Source organism: Anastrepha ludens, chromosome 4 (genome assembly GCF_028408465.1).
Source record: "Anastrepha ludens isolate Willacy chromosome 4, idAnaLude1.1, whole genome shotgun sequence".
NCBI lineage: Eukaryota > Metazoa > Arthropoda > Insecta > Diptera > Tephritidae > Anastrepha > Anastrepha ludens.
Window position 1 is genome coordinate 116,075,522 of NC_071500.1, and position 27,397 is coordinate 116,102,918.

At 36.3% G+C, this 27,397-nt stretch overlaps 1 protein-coding gene across 5 annotated transcripts in view; it reads left to right on the top strand.

Annotated features, from left to right (window-relative positions):
- LOC128860751 (uncharacterized) overlaps positions 1-24,587 on the top strand; it is a 58,727-nt gene extending 34,140 nt beyond the window's left edge. Inside the window, exons 4-14 of one of the 5 annotated variants that reach the window (XM_054098472.1) lie at positions 9,612-9,701; positions 19,152-19,246; positions 19,309-19,403; positions 20,004-20,125; positions 20,199-20,573; positions 20,642-21,103; positions 21,164-21,274; positions 21,345-21,978; positions 22,258-22,384; positions 23,571-23,696; positions 23,787-24,587. In XM_054098472.1, the coding sequence (XP_053954447.1) occupies positions 9,612-9,701; positions 19,152-19,246; positions 19,309-19,403; positions 20,004-20,125; positions 20,199-20,573; positions 20,642-21,103; positions 21,164-21,274; positions 21,345-21,978; positions 22,258-22,384; positions 23,571-23,696; positions 23,787-24,168 (2,619 nt within the window). In that variant the 3' untranslated portion in view covers positions 24,169-24,587. Of the gene's footprint in view, positions 1-9,611; positions 9,702-19,151; positions 19,247-19,308; positions 19,404-20,003; positions 20,126-20,198; positions 20,574-20,641; positions 21,104-21,163; positions 21,275-21,344; positions 21,979-22,257; positions 22,385-23,561; positions 23,697-23,786 lie in introns of all 5 variants that reach the window. The other 4 variants (XM_054098473.1, XM_054098470.1, XM_054098471.1 and 1 more) reach the window with 4 other exon arrangements.
- The last annotated feature ends 2,810 nt before the right edge of the window (positions 24,588-27,397 follow it).

The following is a 27,397-nucleotide window of genomic DNA, read 5'->3' on the forward strand; positions in this document are numbered from 1 at the left end:
CGATTTGGTATGAATTTGCGCTCAATCTTGTTTTATGTTTTGGCATTTTTTTAGTAGTCTGCGGTTGGGTCATAATTTTAAGATTGCACATATTTTCGATTGCATTACGTAACTCCATATATTTAGCCCATGACACACCTTCTATTAAATGCATATGAATTTGTGATTGAATACATAGATATGTACATATATATGTGTTAGTATATGTAATTTTTTTTCCTGTCACTACTTGCTTAGACCATATTAGCGCACAGGGGCAGGGGGCGCGCCTTCCATTTGAACCCGGACAGACCTCCCCACACACAACCATTCAATTATTTATCCTCAAACAGATATTTTAAGTAGTGTCAGTTTTTCATAGTAATATACATACAATGAAAAGCACTGTGTAAAGAAATACCTGATATAAACACACACGTACATACTATACAAGTGAGTGTGCACTGGTATTCAGTTTTAAAAATTAAATTGTATTAGATTTTATTGTGACTTTTACCAACAGGAATATTTGATTACTCGATAACAAAACCCATAGCTATTAAAAATAAACAAAGTAATTTTGAATAATTTATCTCCATCAGCCAAACTTTCGCATTGAATTGCATAAACGATTGCGAGCTCCCCCATAAAACTTGTCTATTTCGTTAAACTTTTGATTTCCGTCGCATCGAGTGCATTGCATTGACATTTTGTAATTTACAATTTAAAATAAATACGAAGAAATATTGATAAAATATTGCAAAGCCATTCAACCTGAAAGCATTACGATATGCAATGAAAATTCTGATATTCTGATAAACTCAATTTATGCAAAACTGGAGGAAATATAAACAACTACCGGAAATTTCAACATTGATTAAATTAATTTACAAAATTTCAATTAAGTTATTTACATCCGCGTACCCAGTTCGAAATCAGAGCAAACTCTGGCATGGTGAGATCAAATTGTATATAACATTAAGGAGTGCAGTTACTCCTGATCAGTAGTATTTTTGTAATTCATCACTATGAAATATTTTCCACTCGCTACATTTTTTTGCGGAAGAGGGTTATGTCTCAACCCATACACTTGCAGAAGTATTCGGATATCTACAGTTTTTCTCCTTTGCCCTCATTGCCGTTTATGTTAAATGTTAATGAACTTTGCTCCCATTTGAAGCGTTTGCGTGCTAGTTGCTAGTCCGGCTCCTTCAGATTGCCAACAGTTTCTTAGCCAGACTTATTATGTTATTACTGCGTATTCGATTTAACCTTTTGCTTTCTGGCTTTGTTTGTATTATTGTACTTTGTTTCGTTCGAGATTTGCGTAATTTGCTTGGTAGTTGTCCCGGCTAAATTTTTAATGAGTTACAGTGATTCCTTTTTCCTTCATCGCCTTTAACTGAAACTTTGTTCTTGTACTCAGGTGTTCTAGCTTTGTGTTGAATTGTGTAATGATTTAGATTTTTATTTCTTATTCTGTTTCGTAACCATGTAAAAATTGTTATAGTTTTTCTGCTCGTCATTGAGAGCACTCGGGGTTATATATTTACGTAATTTCGATTCATAACCACAAATCAGTGAATGATTAAAGCAAGGAATGCAAGTTAAGTTTTACACAAAATTGGGCTTACAATGGCCTTTTTTAATTTTTCAACGATAAATCCCACTTCTCTCTCTTAGTGGCCCATTTCCTTCGACGTCTATACCACTTTTGTGGTGCGACTCTTCAGCTTGGGCGTGATGGCTCTGAGAAATTTTCGCTTTTGCTCCTTCATTTTGGAACGCTGCAATGTACAACTGGCTTCACCAAACACTAAACTTTCAATGCATTTTTTTTTCAAGCGTCGAATCGCCGCATATGATCCATATACTCACATCGAGAGATATGGCTGACTAAAGACATCTAGTGGAATTCACTCTTTTTACTTCATCCGATAATACACAAGTAAAACGAATACTGTTCTCTCTCTTTTTTCGCATGAAGGTGAGTGATTGATTTTATGCTCACTTAAGTATGAATTTGCATTTATTGCATTCTGCTTATATTGGCCACATCTTGATAATTTTTATGCGACTCAACAAAGTTCGCGTGACGAGGTTGCTTGGAATGTGCAGTCGAATGTGCTGTGGCATGGGCATACACTTTAATGAGAAAATAATCTCTAGCGAACATCGACCACTTCTTTTTATTCCTTTACTCCCTGCTGCTGCTGTCAAAATATTTACTTCCAGTTGTAGCAATACACCTGCACTTGGCCAGTGGCAACTATTGAATCCACGGAAGTGTATTCAATTTCATTCTTGGCTTTTAGCTTCCGATGCATCGGCATTCGAATGTTGGAGACGAGCAAGGAAATGTTCCATATTTACTCATGTAAAAAAATGTTGATTATATTTTTCTGCTTCGTGCACTGCTAAAGTCTACACAAAACGAATCGCGGATTGTAGGTGTAGAGATCAGACAGCATGCAAAGTTAACAGAACATTTTGGCCCACCTGCAACCACAAACAAACGTTAACACACAAAACAAACGTTAACGAAAGGATACCTGCAGACTCACGGCAGTGATAACTGGCTTCTAGCCCATAGGTGAGCAAGCAGTCCAAATGGGTATCCCTTACAGTTCATACTGTCATAATTGTAATCAACCGGAGGAAAAGGAAGCTATATTCCTTTATGAATGCCCTGGCCCTATGGAAGCCGAGGATTTTAACTCTCTGCAAACCACTTTTTGAAAACGTTAAATAGATAGCTGCTATAGACTTAAACAACATTATAAGGTTTTTCAATCGCTTATAATACGTTCACATATAAGCAGATTATCTACTTTTTCGTGCTTAACTCCCAATCCGTAATTAAAAAGCGGGATTACCCATACAAAATTTCTCTCCCGGAATCTGAGATTATAAAATAATCCTAAATGATTAATTAAAAAATAAATAAATAATTGGCGCGTACACTTCTGTTAGGTGTTTGGCCGAGCTCCTCCTCCTATTTGTGGTGTGCGTCTTGATGTTGTTCCACAAATGGAGGGACCTACAGCTTCAAGCCGATTCCGAACGGCAGATATTTTTATGAGGAGCTGTTTCATGGCAGAAATACACTCGGAGGTTTGCCATTGCCTGCCGAGGGGCGACCGCTATTAGAAAAATGTTTTTATTAATTTTGCTTTCACCGAGATTCGAACCAACGACCTCTCTGTGAATTCCGAATGGTAATCACGCACCAACCCATTCGGCTACGGCGGCCGCCTAAATGATTACCATACTTTTTTACATCCAACCCTGCGTTTTCTGTGTTATAGATAATTATTTTTACGAATATAAAGAGAAACGTCAAAGTAAAAACTAAATAAAATGAATGCCGGCAAAGAAAACAGGCTTATAGATATAATTCTAGTACAATTTTTTGAGATATTATTAAGTATGCATTCATATAACAGAAACGTGTGTCCATAAACACTTTGTTCCCTTATTGCTCATTATAAAATATAATATCGGTTTTCGTATACGTATTGCTGCCATAATTCAGAGAGAACGTAGGTTCGAATCTCGGTTAAACACCAAAATTAAGAAAAACATTTTTCTAATAGCGGTCGCCCCTCAGCAGGCAATGGCAATCCTCCGAGTGTATTTCTGCCATGAAAAAGCTCCTCATAAAAATATGTGCCGTTCGGAGTCGGCTTGAAACTGTAGGTCCCTCCATTGGTGGAACAACATCAAGACGCACACCACAAATAGGAGGAGGAGCTCGGCCAAACACCCAGAAAAGGGTGTACGCGCCAATTATCATATAGGTATATACATATATACCTATATATTGCTGCCATAATTTTTTGAAAGCTCAATAAATGTTTTTTATGGATTTCCTCCAACTACTTATTACTAGTAGCCAGTTGCGCAATTCAATTAGCTATTCCTTCTCCTTGTATTTTCTTCATAACGCGAATAATAATTAAACAAATCCAAATATTCCATCCAAGCAATTTCCATGAAGAATAACCTTTCAAAAACAGTCTTGACAGCTGATTGTCAATTTTGCAGGTAATCTGACATATGTGAACGGATAGATAAATTTTGTGGATTTATTGCTAATTAATGCATATGTGAACATACTTATAGACTGGATATACTCGTGAAGGAATAACTCGTATAACTTGATGGTAGCGAGGATGTGGCAACAAAATGGTACGGTAGCGCTAATTGGATTCTTGGAGAATCACCACTTCAACCAACCAACCAACTTGCCTCTAATCATTGAATAATAAATACCATATAGTCCATGAACCTGTGGGAACACAGGTGAGAGTGTCGTACGGGAACACTCCTATACCTATCAGTGTGGCCACACTGATTTCATTATTCATTTTTATTCACTATTCAACTTAATTTAACGTCATTATGAATTCGAAGAAATAGATGATTCGAGAAGCGTTCTTGCAACTACAAGGCATATAAAAATTAGGGTTTTTTTACAAGTTATACAATATATTTTATCTTAATCTTGAGTTTTCATAGGAAATAAAGCGTTATAATTTTAATATAAAAGTATATGTGGAGTTTTATCCCCCCACAAACCAAATGCTAAATTGGAAATGCCGTTCGACTTCTTAGTAGGATAAAAACAAAATCAAGAGAAAATTAGGCTATTATACGAAATCTGAGCCCATCTCTGTCACTTTCATGCCTGAACAAACAAATAAAATTATTCTCATAATTTCTTAGAGACTTAAATTTTCAAAGCCTGCATGCAGCTGTTAAAATATGTTCTCTTACAACTTACACACCCTCTCATTTTACGATGCTTTACGATTGCCACTGTTGAAACCTTCAAATGCGTATTTAATATTTACTTGTTGATTTTTTGCCATCGGACGCTAAAATATCTTTACGACGAAAATATTGAAATGTTTATGATGCAGCTAGCAGATTTTATTGATTTGTGTATATGAATACATTTTATCCACCTCCAAAAGAACCTTTTTGGTACACAGCGTCGAGTGGCGTCACTGAATTGAAAATGGCAGAGTGCCACCAAAGCGTGAAAGGCGCACCACCAGGGAGGTGCGTGCGTGCCAGTGAAGTGGCGCTAAACAGCAGATGACATTGAGTACTATTCGCCTTATTTTAACGTAAATATATACATACATGTGGGTTCGATGCATGCACACATACTTACATATCATACTTACATTTGTACGCGTGAGCCATTCTTTTGACGAATTTAATGGCAGCGCTTTGGCAACGATTCACGTTTTAGAATTCATTTTAACGCCCTTTCGAATAGTAAAAATTTTTCGATATGCTGGAGTGGACCAAAAAAAAAAAGGAAAAACAATGCAATGAATTTGTGGTCACGTTGCAATTTATTTTAAGTATCCGTAAATTCACAGTATTTTTAATTTGAGCACATTTTTGAATTTGTGTTGTTTTCGAATGGCATTAAAAGCAAATTTAATGTTGCTATGCCTATGAGGTACTTAAATTTTTACGATTAGGCGAGTTACAGGAAATTTAGAATAAACAGAACGTGGCACTCTCTTTGAAATCATAGCTCATTAAAATAGAAATAACCAAACATGTACTTCTACTCTCTTAATTTTATCTATATGTGTGTACGTGCACAAGTACAGTATTAAAATGTCTAACCTTATTCGTGGATATAAACGCAAGTTACAACTTCTACGGATCTCATTTTTTGTTTAAAAATATTTGCCTTCTGAGTGTTAATTTCCATGAGAATGCATACATACATACAAATATGGCGATTCACGTCGGGGTTGGCGTGGGTTAGCAGCGCTTGTTTCCGCCCTTTTAGATGCTTACATACAGATATTTGCTCATCCGTACTTACCTGTGTGTGCAGACAGCAACAAGCAGAGACATTTGTAAAGCATTCGTAATAAATTAAGTCAGATTTAATTTAAAATATACAGCTTAGCATAAAAGGATAACAAATATTCATATGCTTGTATAGGTACATAATTAGGTGTATATGCGAAGCAGTTAAATTCAAGCAGTTGACAAAATATGTACACAAATGCAACTTAGGTTGTGGCCAACATTTTAACATCCAGCAATTAAATAATTATGTTTTATTAGTTTTCGAAATGCTAGGCAACATATTGGCACGCATGCACGCCGCTTCTACAAGTCTAGTATTGTAAAATCCCTCCCAGGGAAATTTGTGACTCATTCCAGTATTACACATTTCAGGCACATTTGGTTGCTCTAAAATATTTCACTAAACTAGTTTACTCTCATATAGATTACAAGTTATGGTAAAATGTTTAAAAATTTCCTTTAGTTTAGTTAAAATTCATATGGAACTTAATGGAAAAGAAGAAATGCAAATTCTGATAGGCTGCGACCTCAGCGCCCGTATCTTGGGGACAGAATTAAGACGGATCGCCGAATCAAAAATAGACGCGAGTCTAGTATGTTTCGACAGATCTAATTACATATATTTTTTATTTATTTTTATTTTGCTCTACTCAGTATACTTTGTTGTAAGATGATTATTTGCACTCTGATAAACTAAAAATAGTTGCCGCATTTCATTTAGTTCTGCTATATTATTATTGTTATTTTCCCTACTTGCTCGTCATTCATACATTAAAATTACTTAGTGGAAACCTAAAGACAAGGACATTTTCAATCAAGAAATCTTGTTGGGTGGTCCTCACCCGTAAAGACAGCAGTGCGTGCATTCATCCATCCAAATATTCGTATAAATAACAGTGAACCACCAACCACTGCATAACTCAAAGCTACTCGTCGACTAATGTCGGCCACATCTCCGTGCATTTGCAAACAAGTTTATATATATTACTTGTTTATACGCGTTTTTTACATAAATAGAAATGATAGAATGAAAGCATTAAAATATGTGTGCTTTAGTACAATGATTTTGAAGTTCAAGGTCGCTGTAAATCATAGGTACATAATGTCTAAATTTTTTATTTCGAACTTGCCTTTCATTTTCTGTGTTAACTTTTCATTCCGATATTTTTTTAAAATTCAGAAATAAAAGCATCTATCATTTTTTTCTCAGATTTAATCGTCCTCGCTATGGCTGTAATAGTTTCCGTATAAATCGTCATTTACCGATCATTGCTCTTTGCAATGTATGTTTGTATGATATAAATATATTAGTTTGGGGAACAAGAAATCCATTACTTTTGCGTAAAAGTTTAACGCAAACGGTTTGAAACTATTTTATGGTCTATCTTTAGCTCTTGGGCGATGCCACGAATACTAACATGCCTTGACCGATTTTTTTGTGATTTTATCGACATTTTTGACATTTTCTGTTACATCAAGATTGGCACCACAAACACCATTCACAATTTCAGCGGTCTGGCTTGCATTTTTGCATTTATCAAAGAAAAACTGTAAAATAAACCGAATTTTCTCTTTGTTGACTTCCATTGTTAACGCCCTGTAACTCACAACTGAATGGAAAAACAGAAAACAGCAAAAGAATGTTCGTAGTGTATAATGTCACCTTGACAACGAGCATAAACTTTAAATTGTTTGATCGATACTCCACCAGATATCGATCACTACAGCCATCTACCGAGAAAATAATGGATATCCTTTTCCTCAAACTAATATTTGTACGATTTTTGAAGATTTGTGAATTAAGAAAAAGTTTTTAATATATGTATCTTCCAATAAAAGATAATACTTATATACGAGGCATGTTCAAAAAGTATCGCGAATTTAATGTTTTTTCAACAATTATTTATTTATTCATTAATATCTATTTTGTCCCCCATGAGATGTTATGCACTTGTGCCAACGTTTTTTCCAATCTTCGAAGCACTTCAAAAATCATTTTTTTACCTTGTTCAGCTCCTCCTTCGATGCCGTCTTTATCTCGTCAATAGTAGCGTAGCGTCATCCTTTTATGGCCCTCTTCAGTTTCGGGAACAAGAAAAAATCACAGGGGGCCAGATCTGGGAAATACGGTAGCTGTGGCATCATTAGTGTGTTGTTTTTGGCCAAAAAGTCGCGCACAAGCAACGATGTGTGAGCAGGGCGTTATCGTGATGCAAAACCCAAGTTTTGTTCTTCCACAAATCCGGGCGTTTCTGGTGGATTTATTCGCGCAAATTGCGCATAACTTGCAGGTAACATTTCTTATTGGCCGTTTTACCCTGTGGCAATAAGTCACGATGCACAACGCCTCTCCAATTGAAAAAAAACGGTAAGCAAAACTTTTACATTCGACCGAACTTGGCGCGCTTTTTTCGGTCTTGGTTCGTGCGTCAGCTTCTATTGAGATGATTGAGCTTTGGTTTCCAGGTCATAACCATAAACCCACTAGTCGTTACCAGTTATGACACTCTGGAGCAAATTTGGGTCGTCGCGGACAGAGCCGAACATCTCATTAGCAATGTTCATGCGATGCTGCTTTTGGTCGAAATTGAGCAGTTTTGGTACGAATTTTGCGGCGACCCGTCTCATGCCCAAATCATTAAAAAAATCGAATGGCACGAGCCAATCGATATGTCTAGGTCCTCAGCAACTTCTCTAACGGTGATTCGACGATTGGCTGAAGCGCTCGAACGTCCGGCTTTCGGCGACGCTTTTCGTCGTTCACATCTTTCGGCCTTCTGAGAACTTTTTGTACCACCGATAAACATTGCTTTGGTCCAAAGTAGCTTCTCCGTATGACACAGTCAACATTCGGAATGCATCCGCACACTTAATTTCGTGTTTCACAAAAAATTTGATACAGGTTCTTTGAGTACAGGTTCATGAGTATCAACATATCGCCACAAAAAAATCAAAATTCGAATATACGTAACCTGCGAAAATTCAAAATTCACGATAGTTTTTGAACACACCTCGTATAACTATAGTATCCAAAATAATACTCATACAACCGCCAATAAATATCAAAATATTTTTAGTGAGAAGGAATACGAATCTGATATTTATTTTGAAATGATGCAAATATATTCGTCTGCATTTGTTGTTCTATGTCCATTTTTTGGTCTCATAGTCCTTTTTCTATCCTCGGCAGAACCAGTTTCTTGAAATTTGTCCACCCATCTTTGAATTGCGTTACTTACTGGGCGTTACTTTTGAAAGGCCCTTTACAACAGTCCTACTTGTAGCGTCAAATTTATAACAAATCATGCAAATTGGGTATGGAATTTATGGATCTATTTTAAAATATCGAATTCTAGTTTTTTATTTCCTTTTAACGTATAATGCTTTCTTAATGCTGTGCCAAAATTTCAGGCAAATCGGAGAAAAAATTACGGAAATACATAACTTTAACCGAAATTGGTTAGTTGGGGAAACTTGAGGCATAGCAAACTTTTAACGAATTTTATGGATTTATTTTCAGTACATCGAATTTTGGTATTTTATTTTCTTTAAACGTTTAATGCTTCTTTAATACTGTGAGTATTTGTTTCCACCTGTGTGATTTATTGATTTTCATTTTGGAGAGATGTTTTTTAAGATAATTTATATTATATTGAGATTTGAGAATTTTAGCATATTTCGTGTTGAAGCTCAGTGTGTTTTATAATTTGTTTTTCATTTCAACATACATTTCATTGGTTTGTAATTATTGCCCTAACATCCATTTGTTTGTATATTTTTTCCAGTTAAAATCAAAGAGCCTTACGCACTTGGATGGCTTGAATTCGATGGTTGCCTGTTCACATGGTGCTTCCGCCGGCAAAACACCGAATATGGTAAGTTCCTTTTATTGCGCCCCCAAAAGTGCAAATGTATATGTATGTGTGCATGTATGCATGTGTGAGTTTGAGAAGCACAATTATTTACGGTAAACTTTTCAAAATTGTTAACATAGAGCCAAAGTGAGTAGTTATGGTAAAATATTTCATTTGTAGTAGTAAAATAATTAGTTTTCGTACTTACATATGTCACTTTTAATTGTTTTTATCCAACATTTGCGAGGCCAATAGTGAAATTGTATGAGATTTCTGACGCATTAACGATATCGCCTAGTCACTTTAGTAATAAGACAAGACGTCATTTGCTCATGATTTTATTTTCTTACGCCAGTGATATTATTGTGACTATTACCAGATAATTTATCTTTGGCGTACTTCTGCAATACACAAATCAATTTATCAAGAACGCGCTTATGTACGAGTATAGTTGCGGTATTAAAAGCCTGTCTAATGCAGATTCTGAATGTGAATTCATCGGTGTTCAATAATGAAATGCCATTAAATTAAATATATCTTTTTTTTATATATTTCTACCTAAGCTGTTTCCTGCGGAATAAAGTTCTGTGTTTAGTAGCAGTTACAGTAGGAGGCTAGCCTGCGCACCCGTTGCTAAATCCATCTGGTGAATCTATCGATCTACTCTTTAATTCATTTATCTTCATGCAGACAAATTATATTCCTATACATACTCACGTGTGTACATATTTGATAAAAGCCTTCAATATGTGAATTTACCATTTTTCTTTTCCACAATTTTTTTTTATAACTTTCTTATTTGTGCATGTACATAGGTATATCAAATTCAAATAAAAATGTATTAAATTTTTCTTAATCTCTTTCTTAATACGTTCTCTGAGAAGGCTTTCTTCCTAACAATCGCTAAGTATAAGGAGCCATATTAAATGTTGTTGTTTTTTAAATTAGTCACAAAGAGTTGTACTGTTTATTTTTTTTTTAGCTATTTTGGGCTCTTATGCGATTTGGTTGAATTTGTATTCTTACAGAAATACTAGAATTAGAAAATTCAGCATTTGAACATTTCATTCATATTAACTTTCTCCAAAATATCTCAATGTTAGATCTTGCATGTATATTTTTATATGAAACATCCATTAGTTCTGAATCCGGTCTTCTTCTCGTTCTTCCCCTTTTCCTGCAAGATACTTTTTAATTTTACACAGTAATACCTAATTTTTTCGTCTTTTGCGTCACCTAAAAGTTGTTTCTTGACGCTGCACATTGCCATTCCCATATTTCGCTTAAATACAAGTTTATAATAAAGTTACCACTTTTGATTCGGTTGCGAAAAATAGTGAAATCTTATCATGAAGGAAAAGTATCGTCGCGTTTAAGCGCTATTCATGCTTTTGAATTTTACTGCTTAAAAAATGCAATTCAAAAGCTTTGGGGTATTGGCTCAGGCTTTTCAAGTTATGGACTCTAATGCAGATTTCTTCTAACGCACAAAAATACACGGAAGACTACAGTTGCTGGCATTTGTTTCCTTTTGTGTTTTATGGAATTAAGCGAATCAGATTAATATCAAAATTAAATTATTAACTTTTTCATCTGGCAGTGGACTAGTGCTTGTTAAACATAAAGGGAGGAATTAGATGGATATTTGGCGATATGAATAAAATCAAAATTTCTTTTAAATAGAGGCATGCGTAGTAATTACTTTCCTCAAGTCTTTGGGACTAAAAACATATGTATTATATTATATCTTTAAAACTCTGCAGAATCCTGCTTCACGAACACTTTCTCTTAATTTATAAATTAGTTTTTATTTAATACTTCTATTAATATTTTTTTAAATATTTTCGACGACTATTCTGTCAACGTGACAATGTATTCTCACATTTACTAAACGCGTCTTATGAAGCATAAAAACAGTTGCATGTTGTACCACTGTCACAAATCTCCCGATTCTGCCTCTTTCATGTCGTTCACTCTCATCATCTATTCCTAAACCAACATTTAATCAAACACAGCACAACTAATTATTTCACTAGAAAAATCTGCACACCCAACTCACCATAACAATTTCTACATCTTCTTCACCAATATACAAATTATCACCCTTACCAAAAACAAATGTAATGTCGAAGAAAAAAAATTCAGAGTGTGTAACTCAGACATCAAAATATTGACCATAAGCAAACACTATTTCATCCGCAAAGCTATGAACATTTCCCCAATCACTGACTCCGACATGCACCACCGCACACCAAACACCACCTCCTGTAATAGCAGCAGAATTAGTTATTTGTGCAGCAGTGCTGGCATTGTAGGCGTGGTCATAAATTCGGCAATTCATTCCACAATGCAATCACATCAATTTCAGAGCGGCAACGAGGTTAATAGCATCATGATCAACTCAAATATTGGCGCTCTTCAACAACATCAGACAAATCAGTATCCATGTATCTTGAACTCGTCTTCAACGCCAGCGGGTGTAGCAACAAGCTCTGCTCATGGAGGAACGACTACCACTGTGGCCGTATTGGGGAGTTTGACGAAGACAACATCAACGATGTCAATACCTGTGACGAGTTATAAGAAAAAATCGTCATTCTTGCAGCGTAAAAAACCACTGCTAACCCGCAGTGAGGTGAGTTGGGTGTTGTGTCAATGTGGTGAATAATACGCACACACACATGTATGCAAACTCGAGTATTGTCTGTAGTTGGCCAAGCATATTGTCGTTTTAATTTTAACTAGCCATAAAAAGAACTAAGAAACCTGGGGTATATACCTAATTAAATGAAAAGCTAAATCTGTCTATACATATAAAAATTCAGCCGTTTTTCGCGTTGTGATGAACTTTACGGAGAATGGCTCAACCGATTTTAACCAAACTTTGTCACATTGAAGAGAAGCATGTGGAGAAGGTTTGTGTTTTGAAATTTTAAGAATCGGATAACAGGGTCTCGAGAAATAGGCCAAAACGTGGACCCGGGTAACCCTAGGATGTGTTTGTACAATATAGGTAGGACATGGAAGCTGTTGGTGAATGCTTTAGTACAGAGTATTTTTCATGCCGCTCCGTGGCTGGGGTCTTGAGATATAGGTCAAAACGTGAACCCGGGTAACCCTAGGATGTGTTTGTACAATATGGGTATCAAATGAAAGCTGTTGATAAGTGCTTTAATGCGGAGTAATTTTCATACCTATTGATGACTAGGGTCTCGAAATATATGCCACAACGTGGACCCGCCGTGTCTTTGCACTGAATTAAACCAAACTTACACACATTGTTAAGTAAGTATTGAAAATGGATTTCGTAAAGTTTGGTTGTAATTCGGATCACCGGCAACGCGTACAGCGTTCTTTTGAACCAGCCATAATGTCGTTTACTTGTTTAACGCTTGGGGCGGAACTGAACTGTCAAATTGACAGTGTGAGTTACAATGTGTCAATATTTCTTTCTGATTTGGACGCCATAAGGTGAAGACGTAAGTGCAAAGTGTAAACATTTTTTGTGAATTTTTTTGGAGTGGATTTTGGAACAGTGAATAATTTCTTACGAAATTTGAGAATTTAATGTGAAATCCGAATGTTCAAATGAAATTATGTTTTGTGGATTTATTTTTTCGGTTCATATGCGATAAGCTACGATACACCATGAGTGAAAAAAATGGTAAAAAAATTAAAAAACAAAAGAAATTGTTAAAGGATGCAAAAGAAGAGCACGAAAAATGCGTAAAGCGTTAGATGAAAAAATTAATAGTCTTATCATGCAAATTGTCAACAATTTTCAGAAGAAAAGAGATGATTTAAGAAAATCACAACAAAATAAAATAATCCTGACCATGTGGACTTGGGCTTTTAAACACATATGCATCGAAAATATAATCCACAAATTTGAAAGAAAACATGATTTAAAATCTCAGAATAGCATAATTACAATCATGTTTATTACAGTACAAATGCCAAGACAATCACGTAATCATATTGGTCGTTCGACAAATAAATCACAAGGGCAAACTTTAGAAATATGCGGGATGAATTTCACCCATGGTCAACTATACGTTGGCTGTTCACGTGTTGGGAAGCCAACAACATTATACAATATATTTACTCAAAAACAAATAGAAAAACAAAAAATATTGTTTATGCCAAAGCGCTTGAATAAAGAATAAAGAAATAAATAATATGAAAACCATATCTTTTCTGTTTTAAACCATATCTATTCTATTTTAGTGTGCCCAGCGAAGCGGACCGGGTTTGCTAGTATTCTCTAAATAAGAAAAGTTGGATTCTATGTAATATTTGCGGCGGGTGCCACCAGCTGCGCACAATTGCAAAGAAATATAAGAATCTAGTGCTAATTAACTCAATTCGCTTCGTTTCATTTACATAAGTTTTACTTACTTCACACCTTCTACAATAACACACTTTTGTTCTGTAAAGCGCCTTAAGGTATGCAACGTATAATGCTTCAACTTAACTTGCGCTACTTCTAGAGTCACTCAGAATGTTGCTATGTCAACCTACTGATTTTTGTCTGTCTCTATCCAGTAGCTTTTTGTAACTCACAACTATTTGTAACACAGCGGTTTTTCTTTTTGCTCAGAAAAATGGTCTTGCAAGTATTTTTCTTTTACACTTTTGTTTGACTTTACAGTGTTTGTTTTCGTGCGCATTAAAGTGTAAAAATCTCTGCTAACGAAATTAGCACTCCTAATTAAATGATGCCTATGAATTTTTTTTTCCACTCTTATTCCATATTTAGGATGAACCTAATAAGCACCGACTGTTTGCAGGGCTAAATAGATATAAAAACTAGTTGAAATTGAAATTATTTATGAAATGATTTATGTATTCGTATTATTTACATTTTTTTCTCATTTTTTAATCCGTTGCTAAAATTCTTAAACAATTTTATGCAGACCCCTTAAGCTTCAACTTTTACATAATCTGAGGTGACTTGTTAAGAAAATATTTTTTAAAAACTAATTTTATTTATAAAAAACTCGATATTTGAGATACATCTTTCCAAATTGATCCAGGTCGCGCAAATTTTAATACTTTTCCGAAATATTGTAGCGAAAATCCTAAAATATAATAAATTCTCTCATTCCGCTGGGGAAACCTCCATAACTTTTTTGACGAGGCGTCTTTATGTACATATTGCAATATGTACGTGTTCATAATGAAATATTGTAGACAAAATCCGCTAGGCGTTTACCCCCAACTTTAAGAAAATTTGATTTCTCATCATTAATACCAAGTTGTTCAATAAGTTTTGCTACTAGCAAATTTTTTTTATGTAGGAACGAATGTTGAAAGTGTATAAGAACTTTTCGTCATCAATTAGTGCGGTAGATACAAGGTCGTACGAGCCTTGAAGACGATCCACGTCAAAAACGTCCAAAAACAACACCAGAAATCGTAGAAAAAATACAGGATATCGTATTGGAAAATCGTCGAGTGATTGAAATAGATTTAGTAGAAACCTGGGGCATCTCATTGGGTAGTATAAACAATATTTTGACTGAAGTATTGGATTACTGAGAGAGAGAATAAAGTGGAATTTGAGCATCGATTCATCACTAGGAATGAGATTAGGTTATATCACCATGATCCTAAATCAAAAGAAGAGGCTAAAGAGTGGTGTGAACGTGGTTCTTCGACTACGAAACGAGTTCGTGTTCAGAAATGATTGAAGAAAATGTTATCACCAATTTTTTGGGATACGAAAGAAATTTTGTTCGTAGTAATTACTTGCAACCTGGTAAATCAATAAATTCTTAATATTATTGTAACCTTTTAGACCAGTTGAAGAAAAAAGTTCGTCTAAAGACCCAGTTTGCAAAGAAAATAATTCTTTTCCACAAGAGCATTTTGACAATGGATGAAACCCATGAATTAAAGTTCGAATTGTTGCAGGACCCACCGTATTCACCCGATTTGGTCCCAAGCACTTTCCATGTGTTTCCAGACCTAAAAAAATAGAATAAATCTATTCATGTTCAAGGAGACTATATCGAATAAAGTGTAAAATAAAATAAATAAAGTAAAAATAAAGTGTATTCAAACCATCAAAATGTGTTTTTCTTGTCGAACCGCAAAACTTATTGAAGAACCTAGTATATTGGTTGACCTTTATTTATAAGTAGTCTTAAATTCTTTCATTATTTACTAAAAGTTAGCATGACAGGATGGAGATATTTCTAATGTAGCTGGGTAAAAGTTTTATTTTAAGAATCAAATGCCTTGATAATCTGAATTTAGTTTTTTGTAACCATCGATCGAAATTTGATTCTGAATTCTGTATAAGTATAATTAATTTTTTTATCATTCAGTACATTGAACGGAGACAATGCGGTTTTTATGCTGCATGCCCAGATATGTAAACTGTGATGCCGTAGGTTCAAATTGATTTTAAAACATGTTTGCAGATCATGAATTCGTATGAATTGACAGAAAAAGCACTTATATTTTTGATTATTTTTGATATTTTTCAGCTTACTATTCTCTCCAATATGTTACGAAAACTATCTCAGTCCGTGAAATTGTTCTCTGAACTTAACAGGATTTCTCTAAGGATAGGTTTTTCAAATTGTTCAAGAAAATACTATCTCGGAATGTATTTTCAAGCGAGTCGACGTTCAGCTTGTCGCTATTATTACGAATCATAAGCTTAGACACTCATCGATATCTACATACATACATATATAATATAAGCATGTATGCCCTATCTACAAGTATATATTTGAATATTAAAGGAAATGTTTGAAGCGTTTTTAAATTCCTTCGAATTTCCTTGATTTTCCTGAAAATACATATCACTCATTTGTTGCAAGAGTATCACAATCAAAACAAAAATTTGGAAGAGAATGCAAAAAGGGTCATCAGCTCTTATTTCATGCATTGCAAACAATTCATTAACCATATTTTTTTAGATGAAAAGGCATATTTGCTCTTATATATGGAGGCTTATAATTTGAAAACTTCAAAGCCGATTTTTAAAAGTTTTGGTTCTTTGAACAATGCGGTCTTCTAGCTAAGGGGTCATACGAGGTGTGTTCAAAAAGTATCGCGAGTTTTCAATTTTCGCAGGCTACGTATATTCGAATTTCGATTTTTTTGTGGCGATATGTTAGAACTCATGTCTCTCACTCATGACGACCAGTTATTCCATTTTGAATGTTCCGTTAATTGTTGTCAGCTGCTTTGCTTGCACGTGTTTCGGCTCGTCTTCGATTTTTACCTGTTCAAAAAGATGGATCAAAGAACCTGTATCAAATTTTATGTGAAAAATGAAATTAAGTGTTATACGGAGAAGCTACTTTGGACCAAAGCAATGTTTATCGGTGGTACAAAATGTTCTCAGAAGGCCGAGAAGATGTGAACGACGAAAAGCGTCACTGAAAGCCGGGCGCCCGAGCACTTCAACAACAGACGGAAAAATTGATGAAGTGAAGGAAATAGTATTGGCCAATCATTTGTTCAATCAAGTTTGGTCGAATGTAAAAGTTTGGCTTACCGTTTTTTTTTCAATTGCAGAGGCGATGTGCATCGTGACTTCTTGCCACAGGGTAAAACGGTCAATAAGGAATGTTACCTGCAAGTTATGCGCAATTTGCGCGAAGCAATCCACCAGAAACGCCCGGATTTGTGGAAGAACAAAAATTGGCTCTTGCATCACGATAACGCTCTGCTCACACATCGTTGCTTGTGCGCGACTTTTTGGCCAAAAACAACACACTAATGATGCCACAGCCACCGTATTCCTCAGATCTGGCCCCCTGTGACTTTTTCTTCTTCCCGAAACTGAAGAGGCTCATGAAAGGACGACGCTATGCTACTATTGACGAGATAAAGACGGCATCGGAGAGGAGCTGAACAAGATAAAAAAAAGAGGTGTGTGTGTCAGCTCCGACACGCGACTGGAGTTTACTCCTTAAGAACGATTACCGTGATATTTAAAAATAAAGGTTCCAGAGAGCTTAAAATACGTTCACATATGCATTAATTACCAATAAATCAACAAAATTAATATGTATACCCGTTCACATATGGCAGATACCTGCAAATTGACAATCAGCTATCAATACTGTTGTGAAAGGTTTTTCTTCATAGAAATTATTTTGGTGGAATATTTCGGTGTTTTTGCTTTGTTTAATTATTTTCATCTTAACGATATGATGAAAAGACAAGGAGAAGGATTAGCTAAATTAATTGCGCAAGTCGCTGCTAATAAATAAATTTATATTTTTCCAGTAATATAGAAAAGGTATTCATTTACTCCTTTTAAATATTAAATATATTTTTAAATATCACGGTAATCGTTCATAAGGAGTAAACTCCAGTCGCGTGCCGGAGCTGACACACACACCTCTTTTTCACTGGATATATCTGGTAGTGTGAATATAATTGGTTTATAATTGACGAAAGAAAGCTTCTCACAATCCTTCAATTTTTTCTCTATTTCACCGTTAAAGCTTTCAGACGTAGAGCCATCAATGTATTCAAACAAATGTCTAAGCGGTAGTTCATTGGCGTGTTTTTGGCAGATGAACCATTGTAAGGGTTTTTGAAGACAATCTCCTCCAAAGGTTCAGATGATATCACTGGTATATGTAGGTTCTCAACGAACGCACAAGCACTAGATAGGAAACGGAAATAAGCACCAAAATGTGGGCAGTGTTATTTCTGACAAGAAATTAGCAACCACAAGGAAATATATATTTCCTACAAGTTTGCACCAACAACCAAGCGCTACATGGCAGGCAGTGCTATTTCTCACTGGAAATTAGGAACCACAAGGAAAATATATTTCCTACAAGTTTGCACCAACAAAGTAGCGCTACAAGGTAGGCAGTGCTATTTCTCACTGGAAATTAGGAACCACAAGGAAATATATATTTCCTACAAGTTTGCACCAACAAACCAGCGCCACAAGGTATGCAGTGCTTTTTCTCACTAGAATATAGAAAAAGGGCAACGCGTCACTTCCGTCAGCGCACACTTCCGGTGATTCACACGATACCACCCATATTTTTCATACCATGGGCCTTATATATCGTTTCTTAAGGAGTAAACTCCAAAAATGATTTTTTGAAATGCTTCGAAGATTGGAAAAAACGTTGGCACAAGTGCATAAAATCTCATGGGGATTACTTTGAAGGGGGCAAAATAGATATTAATGAATAAATAAATAATTGTTGAAAAAACAAAAAAATCGCGATATCTTTTGAATACACCTCGTATATATGAACGAATGTTTAAAACTTTCTCTAAATTGTCCATTACTGCTTATTTAATCTTTGTAATATTGTTTTTATTTGTTTTGCTTTTTTCCATATTTATGTGTGTACATACATAAGTGAGTTTAAGAAAAACATTAATCAATTTTCATCAACGTATACCTTTATTTAAGTTAGCATACATACACATGCATATATAATTATTTCAAGATATCTCATTAAATTTTTACAGGTCACAAGTTCGGAATATTTCTCTGTGAGCTTTTGCACAGACCAAGATGGCCAAGAGGAAGAATTCATACCCGCAACTAAAGGTGTAACACTCTAGTAAGTATCGCACGCCTTGCACAAGTCCCAAAACTGTCAATTATCTCTTCTCTTTCTCGCAGCGGCGCACTAAGTCATGCACTGAAACGGCGCAATCTAAGCTTTTCACAAATCGTCATCACCGACAATAATCCGCCAAATAGTTTTTTAGAAGCTGGTAGGTAAATGCACATTAAGAAGGGTACTTCAATAAGAGCGCACACGCTTATTTTCGAAATTTAAAATTTTTTTTGGTATTCTAGTAGTTTTTCATATATTTATGAAATCAATGTATGTGGTACTGATGTACGTATGTATTACTAAAATGAGATATAATTTTGCACAGCCATGCACAGGTTGCATGAGCGCGTGAAATGGAGTGAGTGCGCATGCAGTTTTTCGTTAAACGACAGCTTTGATATCGTTGAATATCTAAACTTTATTATCAACAATTGAATAGTTTTTTTGAAATGTCAAAAGAGCAAACAGAATAATCGAATCAGAGAAAAACAGTACTGTTACAAATAGTTATATGGGGTGTTAAAAAATATAAAATATTTAAAAAAAATAATAGTTTGCCATTGCCTGCCGAGGGACGACCGCTTTTAGAAAAAAACCTTTTCTATCCCTTCGAAACCGGGTCACACACTAACATATCCAGCTACGGCGGCCGCCTTGAATATTTTGCATTTGTTTTTTAACACCCTGTATAAAGTACCATGTAATTCATGCTTAAGAATTTGCGTATGGAATATATTGAGTTACCGGACCTTTTTAGGCTACTCGCCATCAGCGAGTTCCTTGGACGAAAATACCGACGTGGAGAGCTTGGCTGGGCGCCATTTGATTATCACTGAGCGTGATGGCAGTCGAAAGACGCTACAAAAGGCCGCTTCCTTTGTAAGGCATACCATTTGAAAAGTTTTTATTCCGTTCACAAATATGCCCTCTTCCTTTTGCATATTTCACTTAGGGTTCTCGCACTCGTCCGCCTCGTTTACTATCCTCCGCATCCACGGAGGAAACCAGCGAAGCGGCAGTGCCTGGAAAGCAATTAAAACAACGCTGGTCTGGTCTATTCGGCATCAAAAATCCACAACAGAGTCAATTATGTGAGCTGCTTAATAGTTACGCCAAGAACGGCGTACCACAAAAGACAGCGTCACTAAATTTCGATCATCCGGACTTTGATGCGGCCTTGGAGTATTTGGACAAGATGCACAAATCGTGGAAGGACATTGTCGATAGCACTGACATGAATGACAATGAAACGAGAATACAGACTGCCATTTGGGAGTTGGTCACCACCGAAGTGTATTACATCCACGCACTACAAACTGTGACCGATGTAAGTGTCAATATGTTGTAATCTGAGAATGTTTAAGCACTCACGTTGATTTACTCCTAATTTTACAGCTCTTTCTCGCCTGTTTGGAGGCAATACAAGAGGATCGTCTTCTTACCGATGTCGACCAGCATCGACTTTTTTCGAATGTACGCGATATCTGCGAAGCAAACCTCAAGTTCTGGACACTTTACCTCTATCCAATGGTGGCGCATAGTGTGGCCACGCGTGAACCACTCCGAATTACATTTTTCCACCAGGGCTTCGTTGCTTTCGCATCGATTTTCGCACCATACAAAAAGTACTGCGCAGAGCAGAGCACCTGTCAGTTCTATTGCAAGGAGCTGAATCGAAATAACGCACTTTTCACTTCCTACTTGGCCTGGTGTGAATCGCAAAAAATGTGCAATCGCTTACGATTAGCTGATATTCTAGTGCGACCTATGCAACGTCTGACAAAGTACAGTCTCCTTTTGGCAGCGATAAAGAAACATATGCCAAATATGGAACAGATAGAAGCGATCGACACAATGGTAGGGAATTTGATAGAAGGGTGGCCTAGATCAGTAACCTTTAATTTTTACGTTTTTTAGATTCATTCAGTGGAAAACTTTGTTTTTAGTGTGAATAACCACTTGACAACCCGTCAGGAAAATGAACGTTTGAAAGGTGTTATGGCACGCATTGAGTCCTATGATGTAGTGGTAAGCTGGAAACGTCACAAGCGGCTATCATTTTTGACTCTATTTTACTTTTTTATCCATCTACAAATAGGATACTAACAATGAACATCTAGACAAGATGATAAAACAATATAGTCAAATGTTTGATTTGTGCGCCCCCATGAAGGGTTGCCCCGCTCATCAGGTGCGTCACCTCTTCATGGAAGGCGATCATAAATTCAAGGACAATCTCGGCAAAGCCGACGTGCACTGCTTCCTGCTCACTGATATGCTACTGGTTTGTAAAGCTATCGCAAAGCGTGGCCTTGGCTCGCTTAAGGTGGTCCGACAACCGTACTTAACGGATCGGCTCGTCATCCAACAAAGCAATAATATTTTGAATTGTGTCTACCTCAATGAATTCCAAGTGGCCATTACTGCATTCACTCTACAATGTTCAGAGGCAAAGAACTGGTACGAGTCATTGAAGCGCGCCAAAATGATCTATACAAGACTGAAGCAGGGTACCGGCAATTGGGATAATTTTCGTTTTGGTGGAAGTGGGCAAAGTGCTGGCACAGCTGATTCCCTAGGAGTGAAAAAATCGCCCATGAATTCCTCAATATGCAGTCATATGTCCAGCGCGAACAATAGTCATAGCGGTTCGGTAGAGTGGAATGATTCGCGCAATATATCGGTGGAATTTGAAAAGACTAACTCTTTATCCAGTGATGATGGTTCCACGAGTAAGTAGTAGGGCATGTTTCTATTATTATTTCTAAAATATGATTTACACTGTTTCTGTGTCTCCAAATATTTAGTTTGTGTACTCTTATTTTGAGAGGTCGATCCGGATTAACCATAAAAAAAAAACAAATTAAGTTATTGCTTTTATTTATTTGTTTTAGTTATTTGTCGGTATTTCGATCTCAATTAGAGGTCATCTTCAGGCACTATTGGTTAGACCTGGTCGACTCAAAATAAACATACGAAAAGTTTTTAAAATATTTCCATTATTACTTCAGGTAAAAATGTGTCATCTGTACCCCTCAAACAAAAAGCAAACACCGCATCGGCGAACACACTCTCCGTACAACCTCTGAATCACCTCGGTCAGAGTCTGCCGAACCTGAACTTGAGCCATAGCCATACGTAAGTTCCATTATTTATTTTTATATTTTGTGTGAAAGGTAAAGAGTTGCAGAGAAACTCGTGCTCTGAAAACCAAATGCACTTTTTTATCATTAATATGTACACTAAAATCTGTTACTTACTTTTTTTTCGGGCAAATGTAAAGTAAATGAAAACAAGGCATGAAAAAGGAATGAGCGAGTGCAAAACATTTAGAGTTTCATAATATACCATAATTTACCATATTAGCATTGCATGATGGCAGTACGAGTAGACCAGATGATTCGTTTTTTTAGTGGTGCAGTACCTTAGCCATAACCATAACCGTATTTGTATCTATTTCTGTTTTTTCACCGTAACCGAAAGCAGCTGTGAAATACTTTATATTTGTTTTCATATTTGCGCTGAAAATTTTAATATAAAAAATGAACGACGAAAAATTAATTGACTTGTGGAAAATTATCCGTGTTCCTATGACAAAATGCAAATGTTGTCATTAATTCTACTTCAATATCTGCTGTTTATAATTATATATATATATATAATTGGCGCGTACACCCTTTTTGGGTGTTTGGCCAAGCTCCTCCTCCTATTTGTGGTGTACGTCTTGATGTTGTTCCACAAATGGAGAGACCTACAGTTTCAAGCCGACTCCGAACGGCAGATATTTTTATGAGGAGCTTTTCCATGGCAGAAATACACTCGAAGGTTTGCCATTGCCTGCCGAGAGGCGACCGCTATTAGAAAAATGTTTTTATAAATTTTGGTTTCACCGAGATTCGAACCAACGTTCTCTCTGTGAATTCCGAATGATAATCACGCACCAACCCATTCGGCTACGGCGTGATTACGGCATGAGTAATCGACAAATGCTGTAATGGTGCCCTATGGTTACGGTTACGGCTATGGCTTAAGTTAAAGCTAAAAGGAATTTTGCTTTTGATATTATTAATATTCTTAACATTAATATTCTTGCCTGAGTACAAAATATGTTTGCATTAGTTGCCGTCAGTGGCACGTGGAATGAGGAACCCATCGTCTCGCCTATTTTCATGCGCCGAAACTTACACAAACAACACAAACATTTGTTTAAATATTTCATTTCATTTGTTTAATTATTTTGTTATTTGTTTTCCCGCTTAACTTCGGTTCCCGTTCCCTGCACAATATTCAATATTTTATCGGATTTGGATGAAAGCTCCTGCAGTAATCTATATTATTCTTATAGTAACAATACACTATTGGTGCCTGGCACAACAACGAGTCATTCCGGCAATTTGCTACTATCACCTAGTCACAGAGGAATTTCGTACCCTCCACCTAGTCCAACAAGGTGAATATTGAACATTTTACAAATAAAATATGTAACTATTTTATGGTACTATTCCTTTTCTTTAAATATCTCTTCCGTTGCATGTCTCAGCAGGGTCCCACTTCGGCGCGGAATGGCCTTTTCTACCTCTACCAAAAACCCGCCGCTAGTCAAAACACGGAATATTACATCACAGAACAGCATCAATTGGCCACAGCTACAGGCCCCATCTACGTCAGCCAACCCACACCAGCTACATAATGCGCCAAGTAACGCTACAATAACAAAAAATACCCCGAATGCTGTGCTCTCATCGCATGTCAGTGGGATGCAATTTCCCCAACCCAAATGTCATGGAACTAACGAGAGTGCAGTGAATGCAGGAACAGAAGCGACTACAATACAACTGTCCAGTGATAATTTGACAGATGGCCCTTCTCAGCCGCAACAGCAACCCCAGCAGCTGCCCACCTGCAACGAAACCGATGTCTGATTTGTTTGCAATAAGGCGAAAACCAAAGCAAATGTTCTAATATTTATTGAATAGTGTTAAAGGAATTGGGGCAATCAATTGATGGGCAAGGGAAGAGTAGGTTGCAACACCAAGGAGCTATGGTGTTGTAACTATGCAATACAGCCTAACTTAAATTCATATGTATGTATGCAAAATATAAAGTAGAAGTACTATGTAGTAAGCGTTGTGTAGGGACCAATAGAAACAAGTCAGCCATAGGTACAAAGGTTGCAGCTCATTGCAAGGGCCCCAGCGACTTCCAAGCACACAAAAAGAGAAAACATAAAACCATAACGAGCACATTTCTAGTGAAAAAGTCACAAATGTGACAGAATCCAAAGAAATATTGTAATAGGACTATGAATAAGTTCGTGCGGTTTTTTTTCGAAATTTGAAACTTTATTGACGTAAAATGGTTACAAATTTAATATTCAAAATATTGTCCATCGCTTACTACTACTTTTTCCCATCTTTCTGGCAATTCACGGATTCCCTTTGTGAAAAATTCGGTCGGTTTTGCCGCAATCCACGAATCGATCCATTTTTTGACTTCATCGTAATTACGGAAGTGCTGGTCAGCCAGGCCATGTTGCATCGATCGGAAGAGATAGTAATCGGATGGCGCAAGGTCTGGACTATACAGCGGGTGGGGTAGGACATCCCATTTGAGCGTTTCTAAGTATGTTTTGACCACTTGTGCAACATGTGGCCGAGCATTGTCATGTTGCAAAATAACTTTGTCGTGTCTATCGGCGTATTGCGGCCGTTTTTCTCGCAGTGCTCGGCTCAAACGCATCAATTGTCGTCGGTAGACATCCCCCGTAATCGTTTCATTCGGTTTCAGTAGCTCATAATACACAACACCCAGCTGGTCCCACCAGATACACAGCATAACCTTCAGGCCATGAATATTCTGCGCCGACGTCGATGTTGAAGCATGGCCAGGGTATCCATACGTTGCCCGACGTTTTGGATTGTCGTAATGGACCCACTTTTCATCGCCAGTCACAATTCGATGCAAAAAACCCTTTCTTTTGTGCCGTTGAAGCAGTTGTTCGCATGCCATAAAACGGCGTTCAACGTCTCTTGGCTTCAATTCATACGGCACCCAATGGCCTACCTTTCGGATCATTCCCATGGCTTTTAAACGTTTGGAAATGGTTGATTGATCAACTCCCAAAGTTTTTGCAACCTCTTCTTGCGTTTGAGCCGGATCTTGATCGAGCAATTCCTCCAATTCGGTATCCATGAACTTTGGCGGCGCACCCTCGCGTTCTTCGTCTTCCAAGCCAAAATCACCACTTTTAAAGCGTGCAAACCACTTCTGGCACGTTCGCTCAGATAGAGCATGCTCACCATAAACTTCCACCAAGATACGATGACTTTCGGCTGCTTTTTTCTTCATATTAAAATAATGAAGAAGAATTCCCCGCAAAAACACATTATTTGGCACGAAATTCGACATTTTCAAGTGTGGTAAAAATATTGTTGTTTACGCTTCAAATAAAAAACTTATACTGACGTTTGTGCCTTACGACAGTAGCTCTCCAATGAATGTTTGGAAATGTGGATCGATGGAATAATAATCAAGTTACGCCATCTGTTGTAAAACCGCACGAACTTATAAATAGACCTATTAGAGGAAAGACATCAAATTTTATATATGTATTCCAAATAAGTTACTTTGGGCAAAACTGCTTTCAAATTCCAATAAAACATAGGGAAGCAAAAAGGGAGGAGTAAATAACTAGGAAAGTAATAGTACATATATACAAAAGTGTATTTGAATAAATTCAGTATATAATCAATAAATCGCAAGTAGTGAAGCAAGTAGGTATTAGAGGATTTTGCGATCAAATACGCACCAAAATTAGGAAGCCAAACAAATTTAATATAATCAAAAAGAAAAAAAAAACACAATTTAACAACTGCAGGCATGCAACGATTTTTATATTTTAAATATGTATATGTGTATGAATATTTATATATATAAGCTAGCAAGAATTCCCATATTTGACCTGAAGTATGTGAGTGTAGGGTACATATACATGCACGTAAGGGTACCTAAGCTGGAATAGTATCATTGTATTTAAGTATATATGTAAGTGTGTGCCCAAAGAGACTTAAAGCGTCCTGGGTCGCACTTTCGTACGCATGAACTAACATACAACAACATACTCGTATAAGGGTGAAAACCTGAATATGTACACACATACACACACTCGTACTTACTGAAAGCCTCTTTTCACTTGTGTCCTTCCACAAGCCAACAGCTGTGAACTTTAAACTCTATTTAGTGTAGTTTGTACTTGTATAATTAATATTTACACTCTGTAATTATATGCGTACGTCTGTATGCACTTGTATTTGAATAAGTGAGTAATTTTATTGTAAATAAATATGTGCTTTAACTATTACAACTGTTATTATTGCGAGCCCAAGAAGCCATTAGAACTGGTAGCTTTTGTGCACAAAATATATTTAGCCTGGTAGGATGTGCCTGAAACAGTGGTACCCATAAATTCATACAACTGTAAATGTATTTTGTAAGTATTAATCAGCTGAAGAAATGAAATAAATACAACAGAAATGAGTATTTTTGGCGAGGATATTCTATTTAATTATATATATATATATATATATGTATGTATTGGTAAGAGTAAAAAATATATCAAAGCAAAAATATGAAATGTTCACGAATTACGACTTTTACTAGGGACATATTGGCATTAATTGTATACAAAATAATATATCAAGCATACATACATACATACATACACATCTATTTAGATGTGCACAAGAATGCTTATACGAGTACATATGGATAAGTGTGATTGGCATCTAAGAATAATTGTCAAAAATGCATGCATTTGTAGGCAGGCATTCATGTAATTGAGGCCCTTCGTTCCTCCTAGAAAACACGGCATATATATTTGCAATAATGTATAACACGATTCAATAACAAAAGGTTTGCTCAATAAGCAGCTTTCCCGTTCCCCATTGACAAATTCGCTCCATTCGCTCCCTTAGCCAAGCACTGGGTTGCTAACTCTAGAAATTTTGAATGAAAGTGAAGCAAAAGTAAAATTTGTGAAAAAAATTTCGATTTCAATAAGGTGCGCTTAGGCGCAACTACTCTCTCACGGGTTCGTATCGGTATGCCCAGGAACAGAATAACAAGGAATACATCCTAACATACCGCTTAGAT